The 19,565-nt window shown below is 50.2% G+C and overlaps 1 protein-coding gene across 1 annotated transcript; it reads right to left on the bottom strand.

Moving 5' to 3' along the window:
- Window positions 1-807: 807 nt before the first annotated feature.
- On the bottom strand, window positions 808-11,851 carry LOC136531552 (negative regulator of systemic acquired resistance SNI1-like). Its single transcript, XM_066524201.1, has 13 exons — window positions 11,665-11,851; window positions 11,482-11,548; window positions 10,653-10,746; window positions 10,297-10,359; window positions 10,106-10,195; window positions 9,555-9,623; window positions 3,147-3,228; window positions 3,003-3,052; window positions 2,598-2,807; window positions 2,450-2,520; window positions 2,311-2,380; window positions 1,561-1,626; window positions 808-1,181 (listed from the first exon to the last, which is right to left on the bottom strand). Exons 1-13 carry the CDS (start codon window positions 11,786-11,788, stop codon window positions 960-962), a joined length of 1,278 nt encoding a protein of 425 aa, XP_066380298.1. The 5' UTR covers window positions 11,789-11,851; the 3' UTR covers window positions 808-959.
- Between the last annotated feature and the right edge of the window lie 7,714 nt (window positions 11,852-19,565).

The raw sequence follows: 19,565 nt of genomic DNA, 5'->3' as shown, positions 1-19,565 counted from the left end.
TAACAGCTCTATCAATAATACTTAAGATTGCTTTCTTGAATTAAAAGTTAAAAGATGTGCTATACATATTATCGCTGGACTTAACACAGTATCATCATTAAAAATGAAAATATAAATGGTACCAGCAAAGGAAAAGATTTGCTAAATAGTATCATTGCAGACACTGTTTATATGGGTAGCTGAAATGCTGGTTTTGCCCTCATGTTATTTTGGAAGTCACCAGAAAATTCACTGCAGAGGCATTCAGGACCATGGCAGTGGTTAAGTGGCTCACAATCTAGGAGATGTTCACAGCAATGGGCTGGTTGTAGAGGGGTCGCACTGGTGACAGGGGAAAGGGTGTTCATGCTATTTAAATATAAAAGCTAAGAGACATTCAAGGGGAAACATTATTTTACAGAATAAAGATGACAATATCATCCTGCAAGTTCAAAGTTATCTTATCTCTGTAAAACAGCTTGTTTTGTCATGTCACAGACTTAATTTTCCCCATATTACATGTTATGTAAAAGGAAGTGCCAGCAAGACACGATTATGGTTCATCTGGATGAGTTTGGGATATAACAAATCCCACATGATTGGCAGGTAACTTAGGGTGGCGATCATTTATCTAGAATAATTAGGTCATTGGAGCAATCTGCAAAAACTATTTCCAGGGAAGTGCAATGGCAGGTAACTTGGACTGCTAAGATGAATCTGCAAAAACTATCTGTGCACACCAGCACCAGCACAAGAGTACATATGAGCATCCGTGACAGGACATACTACCATTTGCACAAGCTGTAAATTGCAGGTCACAAAAGAAAAATGCTTCCCATATTTTGTATATCCAAGTTTCACCTAATAAACTATTTCCAGGGAAGTGCATTGGCACATAATTTCTTGATTCTTATAGTCTACAAGGTAATATTCAGTGGCTTTAAGTTCTGCAGTCACTTTGCTTTGGCATGTATCAAAATCTAGTTCAAGACATGATTTAAAAAAAAAATCAAGAAGGAACCGTAGAAGTCTTTGGGGTTTCTAACCTGGTAAGCATGTGTTAAGAGAAGCTGAGAAATTTCTGCACCCATCTTTTTGACAATAGCATTTGCGCTTGTGGCTGTCAAAAAGAAACTCAGAACACTTTCCAGTTTCAAATCTTCTTGTGAATTATCAGACCTCCTTCGAGTACGGACTGGGCCCTGCGAAGAAAAGGAGGGAGGAAACAGCATGCATGATTTCATGGTCACTCAGGAAATTTGGAATGGAAGTTACCAAGCATAAGGACAAGTCTCAATTGCACATCTTGAAGCAACATGATAATACTGGAAATGTTAACTTAATTTTATGTATGTATTTGTAAGTTGTAACAAATGTAAGCCTATAAACACAAATTACTAATGAATCAACAATAAGTATGAAAGCTATTGGTTCAGAGGCGAGCTGACAGCTGATACCAATAAGCCTACAAGAGGCCAGAAAAAGCTGCAATAATCAACTCATTTTTATCTTAACCAGATTTTTAAAAAGAAATATTGTCTTTGGGACAAGTGAGGTCATTGAAGAGTAAATTTAGAATACCTTGCCACAATATTTTGAAAAGTACTGCAGAATAATCTCCAATTTCCACTTCCCTTCCACAAAGGCCTGTTATAGTTATTCAAGGAATTATTTGTCTACAATTAAAAGTGCAAGAACAAGCTTCTAAAGAATCACAGTAAAATGAGCAATCGAAACAGATGTGGAGTTAAAAGCATTGCTTTCTAGTTACATCTTCAAATTTGTTTTTCTTCAGAACGCCCTGCAGAAGAGTTGCAGGCTAGCAGCTAGATTGCTGACACTAAAGATCTTCTGTGTATAAGGTAATAAACACTTTTTCTCGAACATAGAGTTAATAAACACTCAAGCTAACCTGATGGCTACAGCTACTCTTTGGTCTGAAATTTTTAATTTCACTAAGGCCTAATTTGGAAGCAAGGGGGAGGTAAACCTAGGGATGCAAAGCCTTCTACGGAGAACTAAGTGACTAAGTAAAATGAAATACCCATGGATTGCCAACTCCGGGAAAAGTCCAGGATCCCAGGGGGTTTGGAGTTTCCAAACTAGCCCTACTAACACTGACCAATCAAGCCATATGCTTCCCCATTGGCAAAACAGCTAGCAGTAAACTTGAAACTGTGCATAGGGGTTTACAGGAAGCCATTGATGCATAACCAGTGAATCTTTTTATGGAAGTTCCAACGCAAAAACAACATGATTACATGAACAAAGGAATTAAGATATTTGTACAAGAAAAACAGTGGTCAAGAGATGGCAATGGGTTGCAATTACCAAGAGAAATGGGGATAAATAACTGCTGTTGTAGGTTAGCTCATCCAAAATAATTTCCATGATAGGGTTTCTACAAAGAAGGAAATAGCATGTCAATACTCAATTAACAGCACCTTCAGCTCAAAAAGCATTGGCTCACCTGAACCCGTCAGCTCTTGAAGTTAGCCCTAATGTGTCTGCTTCTTTCCTGATCAAGTCAAGTTTCATAACCTATATAAGAATGATGGTTAGCACTAGAGTACTAGACTATAACAAGGTATGGGTATCACCAAATTCCAAACACTAACCATCACAAATAATTTCCTGAGAGATACGAGTGTCCTTTCTGACTCAAAGGATGAATAGTTTAGGGAGAAATCGTGATCAGATGCTGATTTAGCTTTTCTTTCAGAAGGTACGATGTCTTCAACTTCATCTTTAGCTTCAGGGTGATACTGGTTGAGTAGAATAAACATGCAGTTCTTCACGAAAGATTTGAACATGAGCTTTCGTGATCCCTGTTAATAGTTGTCGACAAAAAGTTCATCACTGTCACAAATTAAAATTACACAAGAAGGCACATTAGTGCCATGTAACTCGAACAACAACCACATGTCCAGATAAAACCTCTTTAAATGAAAACGGTAAGTTTAAATCCATGCAGACAGAGCAAAGAAAAATAGTGCATTTTTTGTGATTCATGTAGATCATACCAGAAGCATATTTAAGAGAGACTCTCTGAAAATCACCCAGTCTAGTGACTCTGTAACACAATCAGAAAACTGATAAGACATCTCTTTCACTTTGCAGACATATAAAAGCCACGAGATAAACAGCAAGGTTTCTGAGTAGTTTACCTTTGTATGCAATATGGCGAGGCACAAAATCTGCTTCAAGTGTGTTGACAAGATACTGGAACAGCATCATATTCTTGATAGCCTAGGTCATAGAACAGAAATTAACTGAAATTTCAAAGTCCAAAGGCAAATAATCAGATAAACCAGCAAAATGCAACGAAAGAGATAAAGCAGATTACTTTTTAGACGCATCAAAAAGATAAAAATATTACTTTTTAGGCTCATCCATGAAATGCAATGAAGAGATAAACAGATTACTTTCTAGACTCATCCATGAAATGAATAGTCGAACAGATAGATCTAGTGACTAGAACCTAATTCCAGCTGTCAGATAGATGAAAACATTAGTTTACTTTGATTAACAAAACAATAAAAATATAAGCTTCCCATTTTAAAGGCAAAGGTTGGTGTAACTTATTACTAATTGCAGAAAACCAAACAGGGAAACTGTTATGACCGGCATGTATTATAGCCGGCAAAAGGGGCAAAAGGGTATTAGTGGCTAAGTCGAGATAATTTCTATAGAATCAGGGGGTTATTTTCATATTTCAATAGACGATATAAATACTTGTAATCAGGGACTATTTTGGCAAGCAGAAACATATTATTGTTTCCGGCTTCCTGAAGGGAGCCGGGAGAAACCCTAGCCGCCGAGTTCTCTCTCTCTCCCGTGAACAGTGCCGCGGTACTGTGGCGCCTTCAAGGACGGCGCCTCAAAGCCGTCGCCGAGCTCGTCCCCCGATCTCTCACCCTTACAACCTCCGACCATTCGCCGGTAGGATCCGGAATCCTATCAATCTGGTATCAGAGATGTCAGGTTCCCAGCCCTCGGCCTCGCTTTACCCACCCGCGTCCTCCCCTTCGCTGTCCGCGCCGCCGCGCCCATCATCGCCGCCGCCCTCCACCTCGCTCGCTGTCCCCATGACCTCTGGGGCGATCGTCGCCCACTCAGCGGGCGCGAGCGCTCCCGTCGTTCTCCTGTCCCAGGAACAGACCTCGGTGGCCATTGCCGGGCTGAGCCACAACATGGCGGCCATGCAGACCTCCATGGAGGAGGTGCGGGGCGTCCTCCAGGAACTGCTCCACGCCCAGCGATCACCACCACAGCCGCCGCTTCCGCACCTTTTCCCCATGCCGCCGCCACCTCCGTCCCTAGCCGCGCCAACGCCCACCCTCGCAATCACGTACCCGTATGGCATGCCGCCGCCGTCGTCCAACCACCCTCCGCCCCGCACGTCATCTGTTCCCATCCACCAAATCCAATTCCCTCCCTCGCCGTCCCCGATCCCGACGTGGGCGATGGCCACGTCGGCCCCGATCTATACGTCCACGACGCCGCAGCCGTCCTTTCCATACTCGGCCAGCACAGCTGCGCCGGCGTTCCACGCCGCCCCGTCGGTCTCCGGCGTCCTCTACGGCGGCATGGACGGTAATCTCATCCCGGCGGCGTCCCTGGCAGCAACCGTCGCTGGAGGGTCTGCCTCGGCCGACGCAGCAGCGGCAGCTGCGGCCGCTGCCGGTGCTGACGCCGTTTCCGACCGGCTACCGCCGAAGTTCTACAAGCTGGAGTTCGCCACATATGACGGCTCTGAGGACCCGCTGAACTGGCTCAATCAGTGTGAGCAGTTTTTTCGCGGGCAGCGCACCTTGGCGTCCGACCGGACGTGGCTCGCGTCCTACCATCTTAAGGGCGCAGCACAGTCGTGGTACTACGCCCTGGAACAAGATGAGGGCATGCCGCCTTGGGATCGCTTCAGGTCCTTGTGCAACCTCCAGTTCGGGCCGGCCGTGCGGAATACTTGTATCTCCGAGCTGGCGCGGCTGCCCTTCCTGTCGACGGTCCAGGAGTACTCGCAGCGCTTCAACGCGGTACTCTGCCACTCTCGGAACATCTCCGGACCTCAGAAGGCGGAGCTGTTCGTGGGTGGTCTTCCCGAGCACATCAAGATGGATGTCGAGCTCCGCGATCCGCAGAATCTCCAGACGGCTATGTACCTCGCCAGGGCATTTGAACGTCGCGCCGCGGCGGTCGCTCCTCCGGTCTCTTCCCGGGGACCACGGCTACAGTAGCGGCAGGGGCTGCTGCCACCGCCGCGCGCCCCTGGAGGAGGCTACGGGCAGGCCGGGGCTGCCACGCAGGCCGCGACCAACACCCAGCAGGCGCCCGCGGCTGGCGCTCGACCTTTCCGTCGTCTCTCCCCGGCGGAGATGGCTGAACGTCGCCGACAGGGCCTTTGCTTCAACTGTGACGAACCCTACGTCCGTGGCCATGTGTGCCCGCGGCTCTTCTACTTGGAGGCTGATGATTACATTGACGAGGACCTCCTGGCCGCCGACGCGGCGGCTGATGAGCCTCACCCGACGGAGGAGGAACCGGCCGCCGAACCTACAGCAGCCAATGCCTTGGTGGTGTCCCTCCATGCGGTGGCCGGCATCCGCACGGAAAACACTATGCTGCTGCGGGTCTCCATCAAGGGCGTGCGCTTGCTAGCGCTTCTTGACACCGGCTCCACCCACAACTACCTTCAGAGTGCCACCATGCGCCGCCTGGGTCTTTGTGCCTCGGGGGGTGCTCAGCTCCGCGTAACCGTCGCCAACGGAGATCGACTTTCGTGTGTGGGCATCGCGCGCAACGTACCCCTCGTCGTCGGGTCCGAGTCCTTCGCCATCACGTGCGTCGGCCTCGACTTGGGGTGCTTTGACTTCATCCTCGGCGTCGACTTCCTGAAGACATTGGGTCCTCTCTTGTGGGACTTCGAGGCGATGACACTATCGTTCCGGCGCCAGGGCAGGCGCATCGTCTGGCGCGGTGAGGGGGGTGCCACCGACGCGGCGTCGCAGGCGCCCACTGCGGCAGTGGCGGCTGTCTCCGAGCAGCCCCTGCTGGACCGTCTCCTACAGCAGCACGCCGCCATCTTCGCCGAGCCTCAGGGCCTTCCGCCTCCCCGCTCATACGACCACCGCATCCATCTCCTTCCGGGGACGCCGCCTGTGGCAGTGCGGCCGTACCGGTACCCGCAGCTCCAGAAGGATGAGCTGGAGCGCCAGTGTCGCGAGATGCTAGCTCAGGGGATTATTCGGCCCAGCACGTCGCCATTTTCAGCCCCGGTGCTGCTGGTCCGCAAGGCGGACAACTCGTGGCGTTTCTGCATCGACTATCGCGCCCTCAACGCCAAGACGTCCAAGGACAAGTTCCTGATCCCGGTGGTGGACGAGCTGCTTGACGAGCTCCATGGGGCTCAATTCTTCACTAAGCTCGATCTGCGCTCGGGCTACCACCAGGTGCGCATGCACCCGGACGACATCGCCAAGACGGCGTTCCGCACCCACCACGGGCACTACGAGTTCTTGGTGATGCCCTTTGGCCTCTCCAATGCTCCGGCGACATTCCAGGCCCTGATGAATGACGTTCTCCGACCGCTCCTGCGAAGGTTTGTGCTCGTCTTCTTTGACGACATTCTGATCTACAGCTCATCGTGGGCGGAGCATCTGCAGCACATCGCCATCGTCCTCAACGCGCTGCGTGCTCACCGCCTGCACCTCAAGCGCTCGAAGTGCTCCTTTGGCGCGACGTCGGTGGCCTACCTTGGCCACGTCATCTCTGCTGCGGGCGTCGCTATGGACGCCGACAAGGTGGCTGCCGTCGCGGCGTGGCCCCCTCCGCGTGGCGCCCGAGCCCTCCGGGGGTTCCTGGGCCTCGCCGGCTACTACCGGAAATTCATCCGGGACTTCGGACTCATCGCTGCCCCGCTTACGCGTCTCTTGCGGCGAGACGCGTTTGTGTGGGACGCTGAGGCGGAGGAGGCGTTCCAGGCGCTCAAGCGCGCCCTCACTACCGGACCGGTCCTCCAAATGCCGGATTTCGATCAGTTGTTCATGGTGGACTGCGACGCTTCGGGCGTGGGGTTTGGTGCCGTCCTGCATCAGGGTGTCGGGCCCCTCGCTTTCTTCAGCCGGCCCTTCGCGGCTCGTCACTTAAAGCTAGCGGCGTATGAGCGCGAATTGATTGGTTTGGTGCAAGCGGTGCGCCACTGGCGGCCGTACCTCTGGGGTCGTCATTTTCTCATCCGCACTGACCATTACAGTTTGAAGTTTTTGTTGGACCAGCGTCTGTCGACGGTACCCCAGCACCAATGGATCAGCAAGCTATTTGGGTTCGACTTCACCGTCGAATACCGCCCTGGCCGGTTGAACACGGTGGCTGACGCCCTGTCTCGCCGCGACACCGAGTCAGTGGCCGACTCGGGCGGGGAAGGGGGCGCCAGTGCGTGCGCCATCTCGGGCCCCTCCTTCGCTTTCATCGATGACATCCGCCGCGCGACTGTGACGGCGGCTGATGCGCAGCTGCTGCAACAGCAGCTGGCGGCCGGCGAGCTGCAGGCGCCCTGGCGCTCGGACGGCGGGCTGCTTCTCCACGGGCGCCGCATCTTCGTGCCCGACCACGGTGATCTGCGCCACCAGGTGCTCTCGCTGGCCCACTCCGCTGGCCACGAGGGCGTCCAGAAGACTCTCCACCGCCTTCGCTCCGACTTCTTCGTTCCCGGCGATCGTACCCTGGTGCAAGATTGGGTGCGGTCCTGTGAGGTGTGCCAGCGCAACAAGACGGAGTCTCTACGGCCTGCCGGGCTGCTGCAGCCCTTGGAGGTGCCGTCCCAAGTGTGGGCGGACGTCTCCATGGATTTCATCGAGGGCCTCCCCAAGGTGGGCGGCAAGTCGGTCATCTTGACGGTGGTGGATCGCTTCTCGAAGTATGCGCATTTCATTGCGCTGGGCCACCCATATACGGCCACCTCCGTCGCTCGGGCATTCTTCGACGGCATCGTCCGGTTGCACGGATTCCCCACATCCATCGTCAGTGATCGGGATCCGGTGTTTACCGGGCATGTCTGGCGGGATCTCTTCCGGATGGCGGGCGTCAAGTTGCGCCTCAGCACGGCGTTCCACCTGCAGACCGACGGCCAGTCCGAGGTGGTTAACAAGGTGATTGCTATGTACTTGCGCTGTGTTACAGGGGATCGGCCTCGCGCATGGGTGGACTGGCTCTCGTGGGCGGAGTATTGTTATAATACTTCCTTCCACACCGCCCTTCGCGTGTCGCCGTTCGAGGTCGTCTACGGCCGCCCGCCACCGCCCATGGTGCCGTACCGGCCGGGGACGGCGCGCACGGAGGCTGCTGACGCCCTCCTCCGTGGCCGCGACGACATTCTCGCGGAGGTTCGTCAACGACTTCTACAGGCCCAGCAGCTCGCCAAGCGGTACTACGACGCTGGCCACCGCGATATCGAGTTTGCCGTCGACGACTGGGTCTGGCTGCGCCTACTTCACCGCACTACGCAGTCGCTGGACCCCCGCGCCAAGCACAAGCTCGGGCCGCGTTACGCCGGGCCGTTCCGGGTCCTGGAACGCGTGGGCGCTGTGGCGTACCGCTTGGAGCTTCCTGAGGGTGCCCGGCTCCACAATGTCTTTCATGTGAGCCTCCTAAAGCGCCATCGGGGGGAGCCGCCAGCACTGCCAGGCGCGCTGCCACCGACCGTTGATGGCCGGCTGTCTCCGGAGCCGGCTCGGGCGTTACGGGCGCAGCAGCGCCGTGGAGTCTGGCATGTGTTGATCAAGTGGCGTGGGCTAACGGACGACGATGCTACTTGGGAGCCCTTGGAGGATTTCCGTGTTCACTTCCCCGACTTTCAGCTCGAGGACGAGCTGTTTGCGCAGGCGGGGAGAGATGTTATGACCGGCATGTATTATAGCCGGCAAAAGGGGCAAAAGGGTATTAGTGGCTAAGTCGAGATAATTTCTATAGAATCAGGGGGTTATTTTCATATTTCAATAGACGATATAAATACTTGTAATCAGGGACTATTTTGGCAAGCAGAAACATATTATTGTTTCCGGCTTCCTGAAGGGAGCCGGGAGAAACCCTAGCCGCCGAGTTCTCTCTCTCCCGTGAACAGTGCCGCGGTACTGTAGCGCCTTCAAGGACGGCGCCTCAAAGCCGTCGCCGAGCTCGTCCCCCGATCTCGGTAGGATCCGGAATCCTATCAGAAACTAACGCAGACATGTGATAGAATCCCTTTATTATTTATTCTTCTGAGCAATCTAACTAAAAATACTCACATGATTATGAACAATCCAGAACAAATCCTAAGGACCAGAAATCAAAGGAGGTGAAGAGAAAAACAAAATCAAACAATAAAGTGTGCAGAGAAGGGGCTGCAACAGAGGGGGGGGGTCGTCATTAACCAAATTACTGTGTCAAATGACTCAGATAAATAAAACAAGCAATTTGATATTCAATGATCAGTTGAACAAGTGTGCCATTTATGATACTTTAGGAAACAATAAAAATATAATATTAATCAAGAAACAGCTTGCAAACATCTGTGAGAAGCTAAAACATCATGGTGTTACCTTAATTCCACTATCATCATCCGTGGCATTTGTTGGTTCCACAATAGCCTCAATCAGCAACGAGAATCTCTTGGGAAGGGCAAAACAGAGTCAGATATTTTCAATATTTCCGCGACAAAGAAAATTTGACAAAGTCAAGTACATTGGTCTAATGTACTTACAGCAACTATTGCCTAAAGTCTAAACAAACGAGGGAAGTAATTAGAGTAAGGTAACAACCCAAATGGCAACGATACTTCTTAATCCCTACCTAATAGTATCAACTAGAACTAACGCTTACCACATAAGTCAAAAGGGTCTACAAACTTTTTAAAAAATATATATCAAAAAGTCCTAAAGAGAACAGGGGTCACAAGGGAAAAGAACAACCTAAATGAAAAACTCAAAAGGTACATTACAAGTATACCCATAGCCGACGAAATAAGGAATACATTTTGGCCCAAAAAAGGATCCGAATAATGACAATGGATTTTTCATCGCTACTAAAACAGAGTTTGAATAGATGAACTATTATTTACAAGATGAGAACATTATATGTAATGTCAGCTTACTGAAGGATCAAATAGGTGATCTGAGCTCCTCACGTTTCCCCCAATCTCACTACTAACAGCACCATTGCCAAGGATAAAAGGTAACCAGCACTGTGTAGAATGAGAAAATATTTGTGTTAGAAGTTCAATATAATACATGACAGTTTTATGAAGAGAGTGTTTTATGAAATTATATTATCTTATTTGTTTACCTCTTTAACTATCATCAAAGATTGGTGTCCACCAGAATCTGTCACATATGTTCTTGGATATTGCTGCAAAGGGAAAAAAATCACCCATGAAGTGAGATATTTTCTGGTAGGAATTTTGTATCCAAGAAAATCACTAAAGCTCCCCTAAACCGCAGACAGAAAATGAAAGGGCGGTAGACTGAAAGTCAGTTGTGTCAATAAACAAAAGAAATGTTGAAGTGTCACTAAAATAGCACATTGGCATTATATATTGTTGAATTGCCAAGATCAACAGATAAAGGGGCAGCGGAACAAGGAACGATTGAACTTGCAATCAAGTGGCAGACAGATGGAGGAAATGGTAAGGAACGCCTTACCTTGCCCAATTCTGTTAAGAGATGGAAACTTGCCACAGCAAGCTCCAGAGAGCTACTGTTTCGAAGAATCTGGAAAACACCATTGTACATTCTCCTGGCAAAAGGGCAGAAACACATGAAAGTGCACCATGGCATCGTATAACCGACCAAAATAACTTATGGCCACAATAGTACAACAGTTTCACAAAAAAAAACAAATATTCAGTAAAGACAACTTGAACTGAATAAGTAGGCACATAATGCAGGAAATGCTCCAACTCTGCATAAGGAGCACGTGCAGAACACAGGAGAATTTGAGGCGGAAGTTAACATCTAGTTTAAGAGAACAAATACAGAAGAACATTCTCAAGCTTTCATCACAATGCAACAAAATTTATGGAACAGGACAGCCAGAGTATCGTCATCAGCCCAAAATACTACTCCCTCGTAGATAAGGACTTCTGAGAATTTTAGGAAAAATTAAGTGTAGCAAGGGACTCCAAATAGGGAGCACATGCTTAACACAAGATCATCTGCAACAAAAGTTGACCTCTACTTTAAGAAACCAGTTAAAGCAGAGAGTTCTCAAGCTCGCATCACAGTAACAAAAAAAATGTGGAAGAGAAACAACTAAAGTACAAGTATTCTCATCAGCCAACTCCTGATTGGTCCTCGTTAATTAACTTGGGTTGGACGCTTCTCAAGTCCTTATTTTGGGATATAAAATTATATTGGGACAGAGGGAATATATAGCTATATTTTGAGCTGAATGACGCAGCTAAATAGGAGGGAAGAGTAGAGACGCAGAGGGCACCAATCTATACTCAGCCTAGGTGGGTGAGGTCCGTACCACGATGGGGCCGATGGGTTGTCGGCGGCGAGGCAGGCGGAGCGCACGGCCTCCAAGAAGGCGACTCCTGCAGAGTTACATCAAGGATTTAGCGGCGGCGAGATTCGATTGCTACACGGAGACGGAAGGAAGAAACCTAATTGATTAATCAACCGAAGAGGGAAAAGATAGGGGAGCGGTTACGGTCGTCGTGGAGGTCGCGGGAGTCCTTGATGCCGGAGGAATCGAGGATTGCCATCGCGTTTTCCTCGATGCCCCCGTCCGTCGCGGCGGCGACGGAGGCCGGCGGCGCGTGAGAGGCCGCCATTTTCGGGGGTTTTGGGTGGGGTTTCGCAGAAGGCGGGAACAAAGAGGATGCAGAGACCTCGGAATTTTGTCTTTCGGATGGAAGGAGACCTCTCGTGCAAGCTGAAAACGACCGCACCTAAATATTTGTAGTTTGTGTGTTTGTTCTGATCGGAGGTATAAAATTTATACTGGTTCAAAAAAAAGAAGAAAATTTTGGTTTTTTCTTTCCAAAATTCGATATAGGCTGAGAGACAATCAAATCGATTTTCTTTTCAGCGGGCAGTTCCATATAAAATTTGTTAGAATAAAACAAGCGGATTATAAAAAAAAACTCTTTTTTTATCCACAAAGCAAAAAAGGTTCTTATAAAACCCACAATAAAATTGGAAAGAAAGATAAAGTAAGTAGACCTGACCCCTTGAATGATTCCTCTATCCGCTATTCTGATATATAAATTCGATGTGTATGAAATTGGTGTATAAGCGCATTTTTTTATGTAATGTATCATTTGTCTGGTTTGAGTTGGTCGATAACTTTATTCTTAAGCCCAGATGCTTGAAGTTTGCTATGGGGTTACAAACGGAAGAGAAAAAATGAGAGTACAAGAGGTCCGGTCAGACTCTGGTCTGAAGGGCCGAGAGTGACGGGAGCCCGCTATGTGCTAAGTGTTCGAGCGTGTGCTCGGTATAACTTTAGAGTGTCTAAAGTCACAGAGGGTGAATCAATGTAAGTGAACTAATCAATCTCCCTTTTGGGAGAGAGCGCATCCTCTTTTATAGGTGAAGAGGATGGTCTTACAAGTGAGAATGAGATAGTACGTATGCTGCTAAGTCTTGCTGCACATGCCGACGGGTACAAGACGATGATAGGCGTCCACAGTACTGTTTAATGTCAGATGCATGTGGGAGGTTACGCCGTCTTCTTCTGGTATGGTAGGTGTCGGTGCCTGCAAGGTGTTTTACCATGTTCGCCTGGTATAGTAAATGCCGGCGCCCACAACACTGTTGATGCCTCAGAGGCATGTGGAGGGAGCCTTACTGTGTTTGTCTGGTATGGGAGTTGATGGCGCCCACAACACTGTAGGGGAAAATATCGGCGCCTACAACACTGCTTGGGTTCTGTCATGTCGCAGGATACTGTACGACAGGTGTACAGGGTACGGTTCTTGGTATTGCGGTTGACTTGAGTGCCATGCCTTACTTTCTTCATCCCTTTCCTAGTTCTTACCGAGCGGGCGTCCCCGGTCGGTTGGTCCCAGTTGGCTCTGATTGCGTCAGTCAGAGAGGAGCTGTAAGTAGGGGTTCAGCGTGTTCCTGGTCGGAGAAGCGGGTCGGAGTCGAAAGTAGTGTTTGGCCAGGCCTTCTGGTCGGAGAGGCCGTCCGGAGGTGGGCCGGTGTCGGAAGCGAGCGTTGTTCCTCCTTTGTGAGGCCTTCCAGGTGGAGAGGCGGGCCAGAGTTGGAAGTGGACGTCGTTCCTCCCCATCCAGTCCTTCCGGTCAGAGATTGGATTATTCTTCTGGCCTGTCGTTTAGGTATTTTGGGCCAGTCCAAGAGTTACGCGTCGTTCACAACGTTGTTTGCTAGGCCAAGCCTTTCCTGGAAAGTCGGTCCATGAGGGACCTCCAGTTTATGAACCCGATAGGAGCCTCCGGACGATTCGGGTAGAATCGCCTAGGGGATTTTTGTCTTGACGACGGGCGCACCCGCGGTTGTAGCCTCCGAGCCCCCAGGTGATTCGAGTAGAATCATCTGGGGGGTTTTCGTGTTGCCAGCAGGAGAAGTTTTGTTTTGTCAGCGGGTGCGCGCGAGCGCATCCGTGGGTGTAGCCCCCAAGCCCCCGGGCGATTCGGGTAGGATCGCCTGGGGGTTTTTTGTCAGCGGGTGTGTGCATTTTAGCCGAGGCGGTTTTTAAGGGATCGGACGAGATGGAGCTCGCGGATCCTAGCATTGGGCGTAGCCAAGGGATCGGTCGAGGCAGACTCACGGACCCGTCGTATGCAGCCAAGGCAGTTGTTTCTATGGATCGGGCGAGACGAAGCTCGCGGATCCTGGCGTCGGGCGCAGCCGAGGGAACGGTCGAGGTGGACTCGTGGACCCGTCGTGCGCAACCGAGGTCGTTGTTTTAGGGATCGTGCGAGACGGAGCTCGTGGATCCTAGCATCGGCGTAGCCGAGGGATCGAAACGGACTCGTGGATCCAAGCGTCGGGCGCGTCGAGATGGACTTGCGGATCCAGGCGTCGGGCGCGCCGAGGGATTTGGACGAGTCGGAGTCATGGACCCAGGCGCAGCCGAGGCATTTTTGGGTGTCTTGAACCCCTGTGCCCCGTTGGGCTTGGTAGGGGTCGGTTTGAGTTTTGTGCGTTACCCCGTCCTTGGTTTCTCACAACCAGAGGGGCTTAGCTAACATCATTTGCCTCGATGGCTCGGGCTCGAGTGAAGCGCTTGGTGAGCTCGCTAACGGCTATGATCGAGTGAAATCCAGGTCCGTCGTTCGTGATAGGGTCGGCATAGCCCTCATGTGATATTCTACTGCTCCTTAACCTGCAACCCGGCAGATGCCTGGGTCATTCCAGAGACCGACTCGGGTGGCCCGCTGGCCTCCCCTCGATGGAGATTCTGTGGGTTTAGCAGAGGTTTAGGATCGAACGAGAAGGTTGAGATGACCCTGTCTACTTCGGGGCAGACTGGGTGAGGGCCGCTCGGGACTCATCTGTGTTTTCTCCTCTAGATCTATTTGATGCGAGGTGGCCTTGAGCCCTTCGTGGGCCGGCCTTCGAATCCCGATCGGTTGTTGCTCATGTTGAATGAGGCAACTGCCGCTTCGTGACGCAACATAGAGCGTTGTGATGTATTTATCCGCATGTGCGATGCCTTAGTCCCTGAGCCCCCGGTGATTCAGGTAGAATCGTCTGGGGGCGTGAGTGTATGGAATGAATGAATGCGTGTATAGATGTATGAATGATTATATAAAGAGATAGTGGGTTTTGGTAATGTTACATTGATGACTTGAGTGACGGGGTTTGAAGAGCTCCAATCAAAAACGTCTGACCGGGATTCGTGCTCGTCGTTCATGACGGAGTCGGCATGGCCCACATGGGGGTGCCCCTTTGCTCCTTACCTGTCTCTCGACATTTTCCTGAGTCGTTCGATTGACTTAGGAAGCTCAATGGTCTCTCTTGGACGGAGATCCCGTAGTTGGGCCTTTCCAAGTCCCACCTGGGAAGGCGGAGGGCCGCCTGTGCTTGGTGGCGCTTTGGTTCTCGCACTCAGCGTGCGGTAGTGGTGGGCCATACCCCACGTCCTATCTGACCAGGCGTCGTTTCGTTGGGCGGGGTGCGTCACATCGATTAGGGCGCGTCCCATCGTTTCCCATCCGCATTGAATGGGGGAAGGGAGAGGGTTTCTCACCCCAATCCTTTCGGCTTTCTTCAACTGCTCCGCCTTTTCTTTAAATAGGGGAAGGGAGAAGGAAAAGAGAACTCATAGACCTGTTCGTGATTCCAGAGTGCGATGTCGAGTTGGAGGTCCCCCAATGTAAATGAGATGGTGCTGATCGCCTTCGCCAAGAAGGGGCTGATTCCGCCGAAGGAGGTGGCGCACTAGATGTTGTCGTACATCATTGGCTTCATCACCGTCTACAAGGTTTTTGTCGGGAAGGAGCCGTACGTGGACTCCTTCCGGTGAGTCTTCTCCGGGCAAGCCTTGTTAGAGAGGAAGACGCTCGAGACTACGCCAGTGGAAGGTTTCACCCTTGCAGCTGCTCAGGTTGGCCAGTTCATAAAGTTTGATGAGATATCTTCTAGCCATGGCGGCCATACCTCGACAGGCAGCGTCCCTGCTAAAAGGTCCTAATAGCTAGAGGAGGGTGAATAGCCTATTAAAAAATTTCTACAACAACACTTAACAAACCGGTTAGACAATTATGAGGCGAAACGAGTGTTGCGCTAGCCTGCTAAAAATGCAAGCCACCTACCACAATTCTAGTTTATGTAGTTTCTATCCACATAATAACTATGTCACTACACTAAGTTAGCGTGCTCTCAAAGGCTAACTAAAGAGTCACACTAACCAAACTAACAAGCTCTCACAACTAGCTACACTAAAGAGCTTAACAACTAGTTTGCGGTAATGTAAAGAGAGTGAGCAATTTGTTTATACCATCGTGTAGATGAAGAAGCCAATCAATCACAAGAATGAATAACAATAAAGACCAATCACCTTGGAATCAATGATGAACATAATGATTTTTTACCAAGGTTCACTTGCTTGTCGGCAAGCTAGTCCTCGTTGTGGCGATTCACTCACTTAGAGGTTCACGTGCTAATTGGCTTCACACGCCAAACCCTCAATAGGGTGCTGCACAACCAACATAAGATGAGGATCACACAAGCCACGAGCAATCCACTAGAGTACCTTTTGGCTCTTCGCCGGGAAAAGGTCAAGAACCCCTCATAATCACCACGATCGGAGCCGGAGACAATCACCACTCTTCGCTCGATGATCCTCGCTGCTCCAAGCCATCTAGGTGGCAGCAACCACCAAGAGTAATAAGCGAATCCCGCAGCGAAACACGAATACCAAGTGCCTCTAGATGCAAACACTCAAGCAATGCACTTGGATTCTCTCCCAATCTCACAAAGATGATGAATCAATGATGGAGATGAGTGGAAGGGCTTTGGCTAAGCTCACAAGGTTACTATGTCAATGAAAATGGCCAAAGATGTGAGCTTCAACCGGCCATGGGGCTTAAATAGAAGCTCCCACAAAATAGAGTCGTTGTACCCCTTCATTGGGCACAACGTGGGGTGACCGGACGCTCCGGTCGGATTGATCGGACGCTGGCCCTCAGCGTCCGGTCACGTGATACACGCCACGTGTCCCCTGCTTCAAATAACGTTCATTAGATTTCAACGGTCATCTGTTGACCGGACGTAGCGCACAAACTGACCAGACGCTGAGCCTCCAGCGTCCGGTCGTTTCTAGTAAGGTTCTAGAAACAATTTTCTTCGACCGAACGTGTCCGGTCATGCTTAACCGGACCCTGTAAGCGTTCGGTCACTCAGTGACTTTTCTCTGCACTACCCGGCAATAGGACCAGACGCTGGACCTCAGCGTCCGGTCAGTCCAAGACCTAGTGTCCAGTCAATGACCGACACTAGCGTCTTCACTGCCACACTTGACCGGACGCGTCGGTCCCTCTGAGACCATTGTCCGGTCACTTTGTGACCAGCGTGACTAACTACTTTTCACCTCTAACTTCTTCACCCTTGCTCAAATGTGCCAACCACCAAGTGTATCACCTTATGCACATGTGTTGGCATATTTTCACAGACATTTTCAAGGGTGTTAGCATTCCACTAGATCCTAAATGCATATGCAATGAGTTAGAGCATCTAGTGGCACTTTTGATAATCGTATTTCGATACGAGTTTCACCCCTCTTAATAGTACGGCTATCAAACCTAAATGTGATCACACTCTCTAAGTGTCTTGATCACCAAAACAAAATAGCTCCTATGGTTTATATCTTTGCCTTGAGCTTTTTGTTTTTCTCTTTCTTCTTTCCAAGTCCAAGCTCTTGATCATCATCATGGCATCATTATCATCATGCTATGATCTTCATTTGCTTCACCACTTAGAGTATGCTACCTATCTCATGATCACTTGATAAACTAGGTTAGCACTTAGGGTTTCATCAATTCACCAAAACCAAACTAGAGCTTTCACCTGCCTAGGAGCTGCCTCGACTACATGAGAAGGTCAGGAGCTCCATGCTCTTCTGCTGAGTATCTATGGGTGTGACGCCCTTGAGGTACCCGTTGCATTCGCTGAAGTTGAGGGAGCAGAATCGGATGGGGTCCTTGCGCCGGTGGTTATGTCCGGCAGCATGTGTCGTGGCCTCTTCTTTGGCATTAGCTGATGTCGCCAAGCGACCATAGTAGTATTTGGAGTGGAAGTACTCAGCAAATGTAATCGTTAAGTTCGCGGGGGAACCCTCGTATGAATAGGTTTTGTATCAATGAATACATACGTTCTGTTTTTGTAATAGAATCACTATATGTTCCTTATTTTTTTATCCAAGCATAGCTTTGTTTTTATCCTTTATTTTTTGCACCTGCCCATTCATTCTATAGGCTATAACTTTTAAGAACCTGGGCATGGCCCGCGAGGCTCGGCTACTTGTAACCATAGGTCATGGCAGGGTGCATTCGGTTGGGAGTAAGAACAAAGTCACGTAGGGTAATCAAAGGAATGGAATGCGCTTTCATTCAGGGACAAAGTTTTTACCATGTGATAGTAAAAAAGAGAGGTAGTATTTAGCATTGTACCCTCATGGAGCCCCCGAGCGACCCAGGCTAAAAGTGTTCGGCTAGGGTGCTTTACAGGAGCAAGTGTTGAATAAAAGCAGTAAGACTGAATTTAGGGGAAAAACGACGTAGTTGTTCAATGTTCCAAGTGTTGGTGAGAACGTTGTTGTTGTCGTCCTTCAGTCGATAGGCGCTCGGTCGGATCACCTCGATCACCATATAGGGTCCTTCCCATGGCGGAGAGAGTTTGTGTTTCTCCTTCGTTGATTGGGTCCTCTAGAGTATGAGATCATCGACTTCGAGGATCCTCCCGCTGATCTTCCTTTCGTGGTACCTGCGGAGAGTTTGCTGGTAGTGAGCGGGGTGGATGACGGTCATCTCGTGGGCCTCCTCGAGCATGTTGATTGCATCTTGCTGAGCCTCCATGGCTCGGTCACAGTCGGAAGCCTTCACTCTTGGGGCACCGTGGTCGAGGTTGGAGGGCAGCACTGCTTTAGCTCCGTAGGCTAGGAAGAAGGGTGTGAACCCTGTGGATTGGTTTGGGGTCATTCTCAGGCTCTAGAGGATCGTTGGGACCTCTGCAATCCATCACCCGATGTACTTGTTGAGTTGGTTGAAGATGCATGGCTTAAGTCCTTGGAGGACCATGCCATTGGCACGCTCGACCTGACCATTAGTATGTGGGTGTCTGACCAAGGCCCAGTCGATCCTGATGCTGTATCCATTACTGAAGTCTAGGAACTTCTTCCTAGTGAAGTTAGTCCCGTGGTCAGTGATGATGCAGTTAGGAACGCCAAACCGGTAGATGATGTTGAGGAAGAATTTGGCCACCTCTTTCGAGCAGATGTTGGTGATGGGCTTGGCCTCTATCCACTTGGTGAACTTGTTGACCGCTACGAGTAGGTGAGTGAAGCCTCCCAGGCCCTTTTTGAGGGGTCCTACCATGTCGAGGCCCCAGACCACGAATGGCCAGGTGATGGGGAAGGTTTGAAGCTCCTGTGCCAACAAATGAGTTTGCCGAGCATAGAATTAGCATCCCTCACACCTGCGGACGACCTCCTCTGCATCTCGTAGTGCGGTGGGCCAGTAAAAACCTTGGCAAAAGGCTTTTTTGACCAGCGACCTCAGGGCCATGTGATGTCCGCAGATCTCGGCATGGACCTCGAGGAGGAGCTGCTTCCCCTGGTTGGTAGGGATGCACTTCATGAGCGCCCCCGATGGACTCCGTTTGTAGAGTTCATCACCAAGCATGAAGAAGGTCTTGGCGCATTGAGCGATCCATCGAGCTTCAGTCCTTTTAGGTAGGAGAACCTCCTCAAGGAAGTAGGCGAGTAGCGGCGCTCGCCAGTAGGTTTGATTGAGTGCCAATACGATGATGTCAGTGGGTGATGTCATCATAGAGGCACTGGGGTCGGAGCCCTCGGGTGCCGGCTTGGCGTCGGGGTGTGTCTAGATCAGACCTTCTAGGACGGGGATGGATGGCTCATGG

This window comes from Miscanthus floridulus, unplaced genomic scaffold, assembly GCF_019320115.1.
Source record: "Miscanthus floridulus cultivar M001 unplaced genomic scaffold, ASM1932011v1 fs_370_2_3, whole genome shotgun sequence".
Taxonomy (NCBI): Eukaryota; Viridiplantae; Streptophyta; class Magnoliopsida; order Poales; family Poaceae; genus Miscanthus; species Miscanthus floridulus.
Note: the sequence above shows the minus strand (reverse complement) of the source record. Positions and strands in the feature narration are given on the sequence as shown.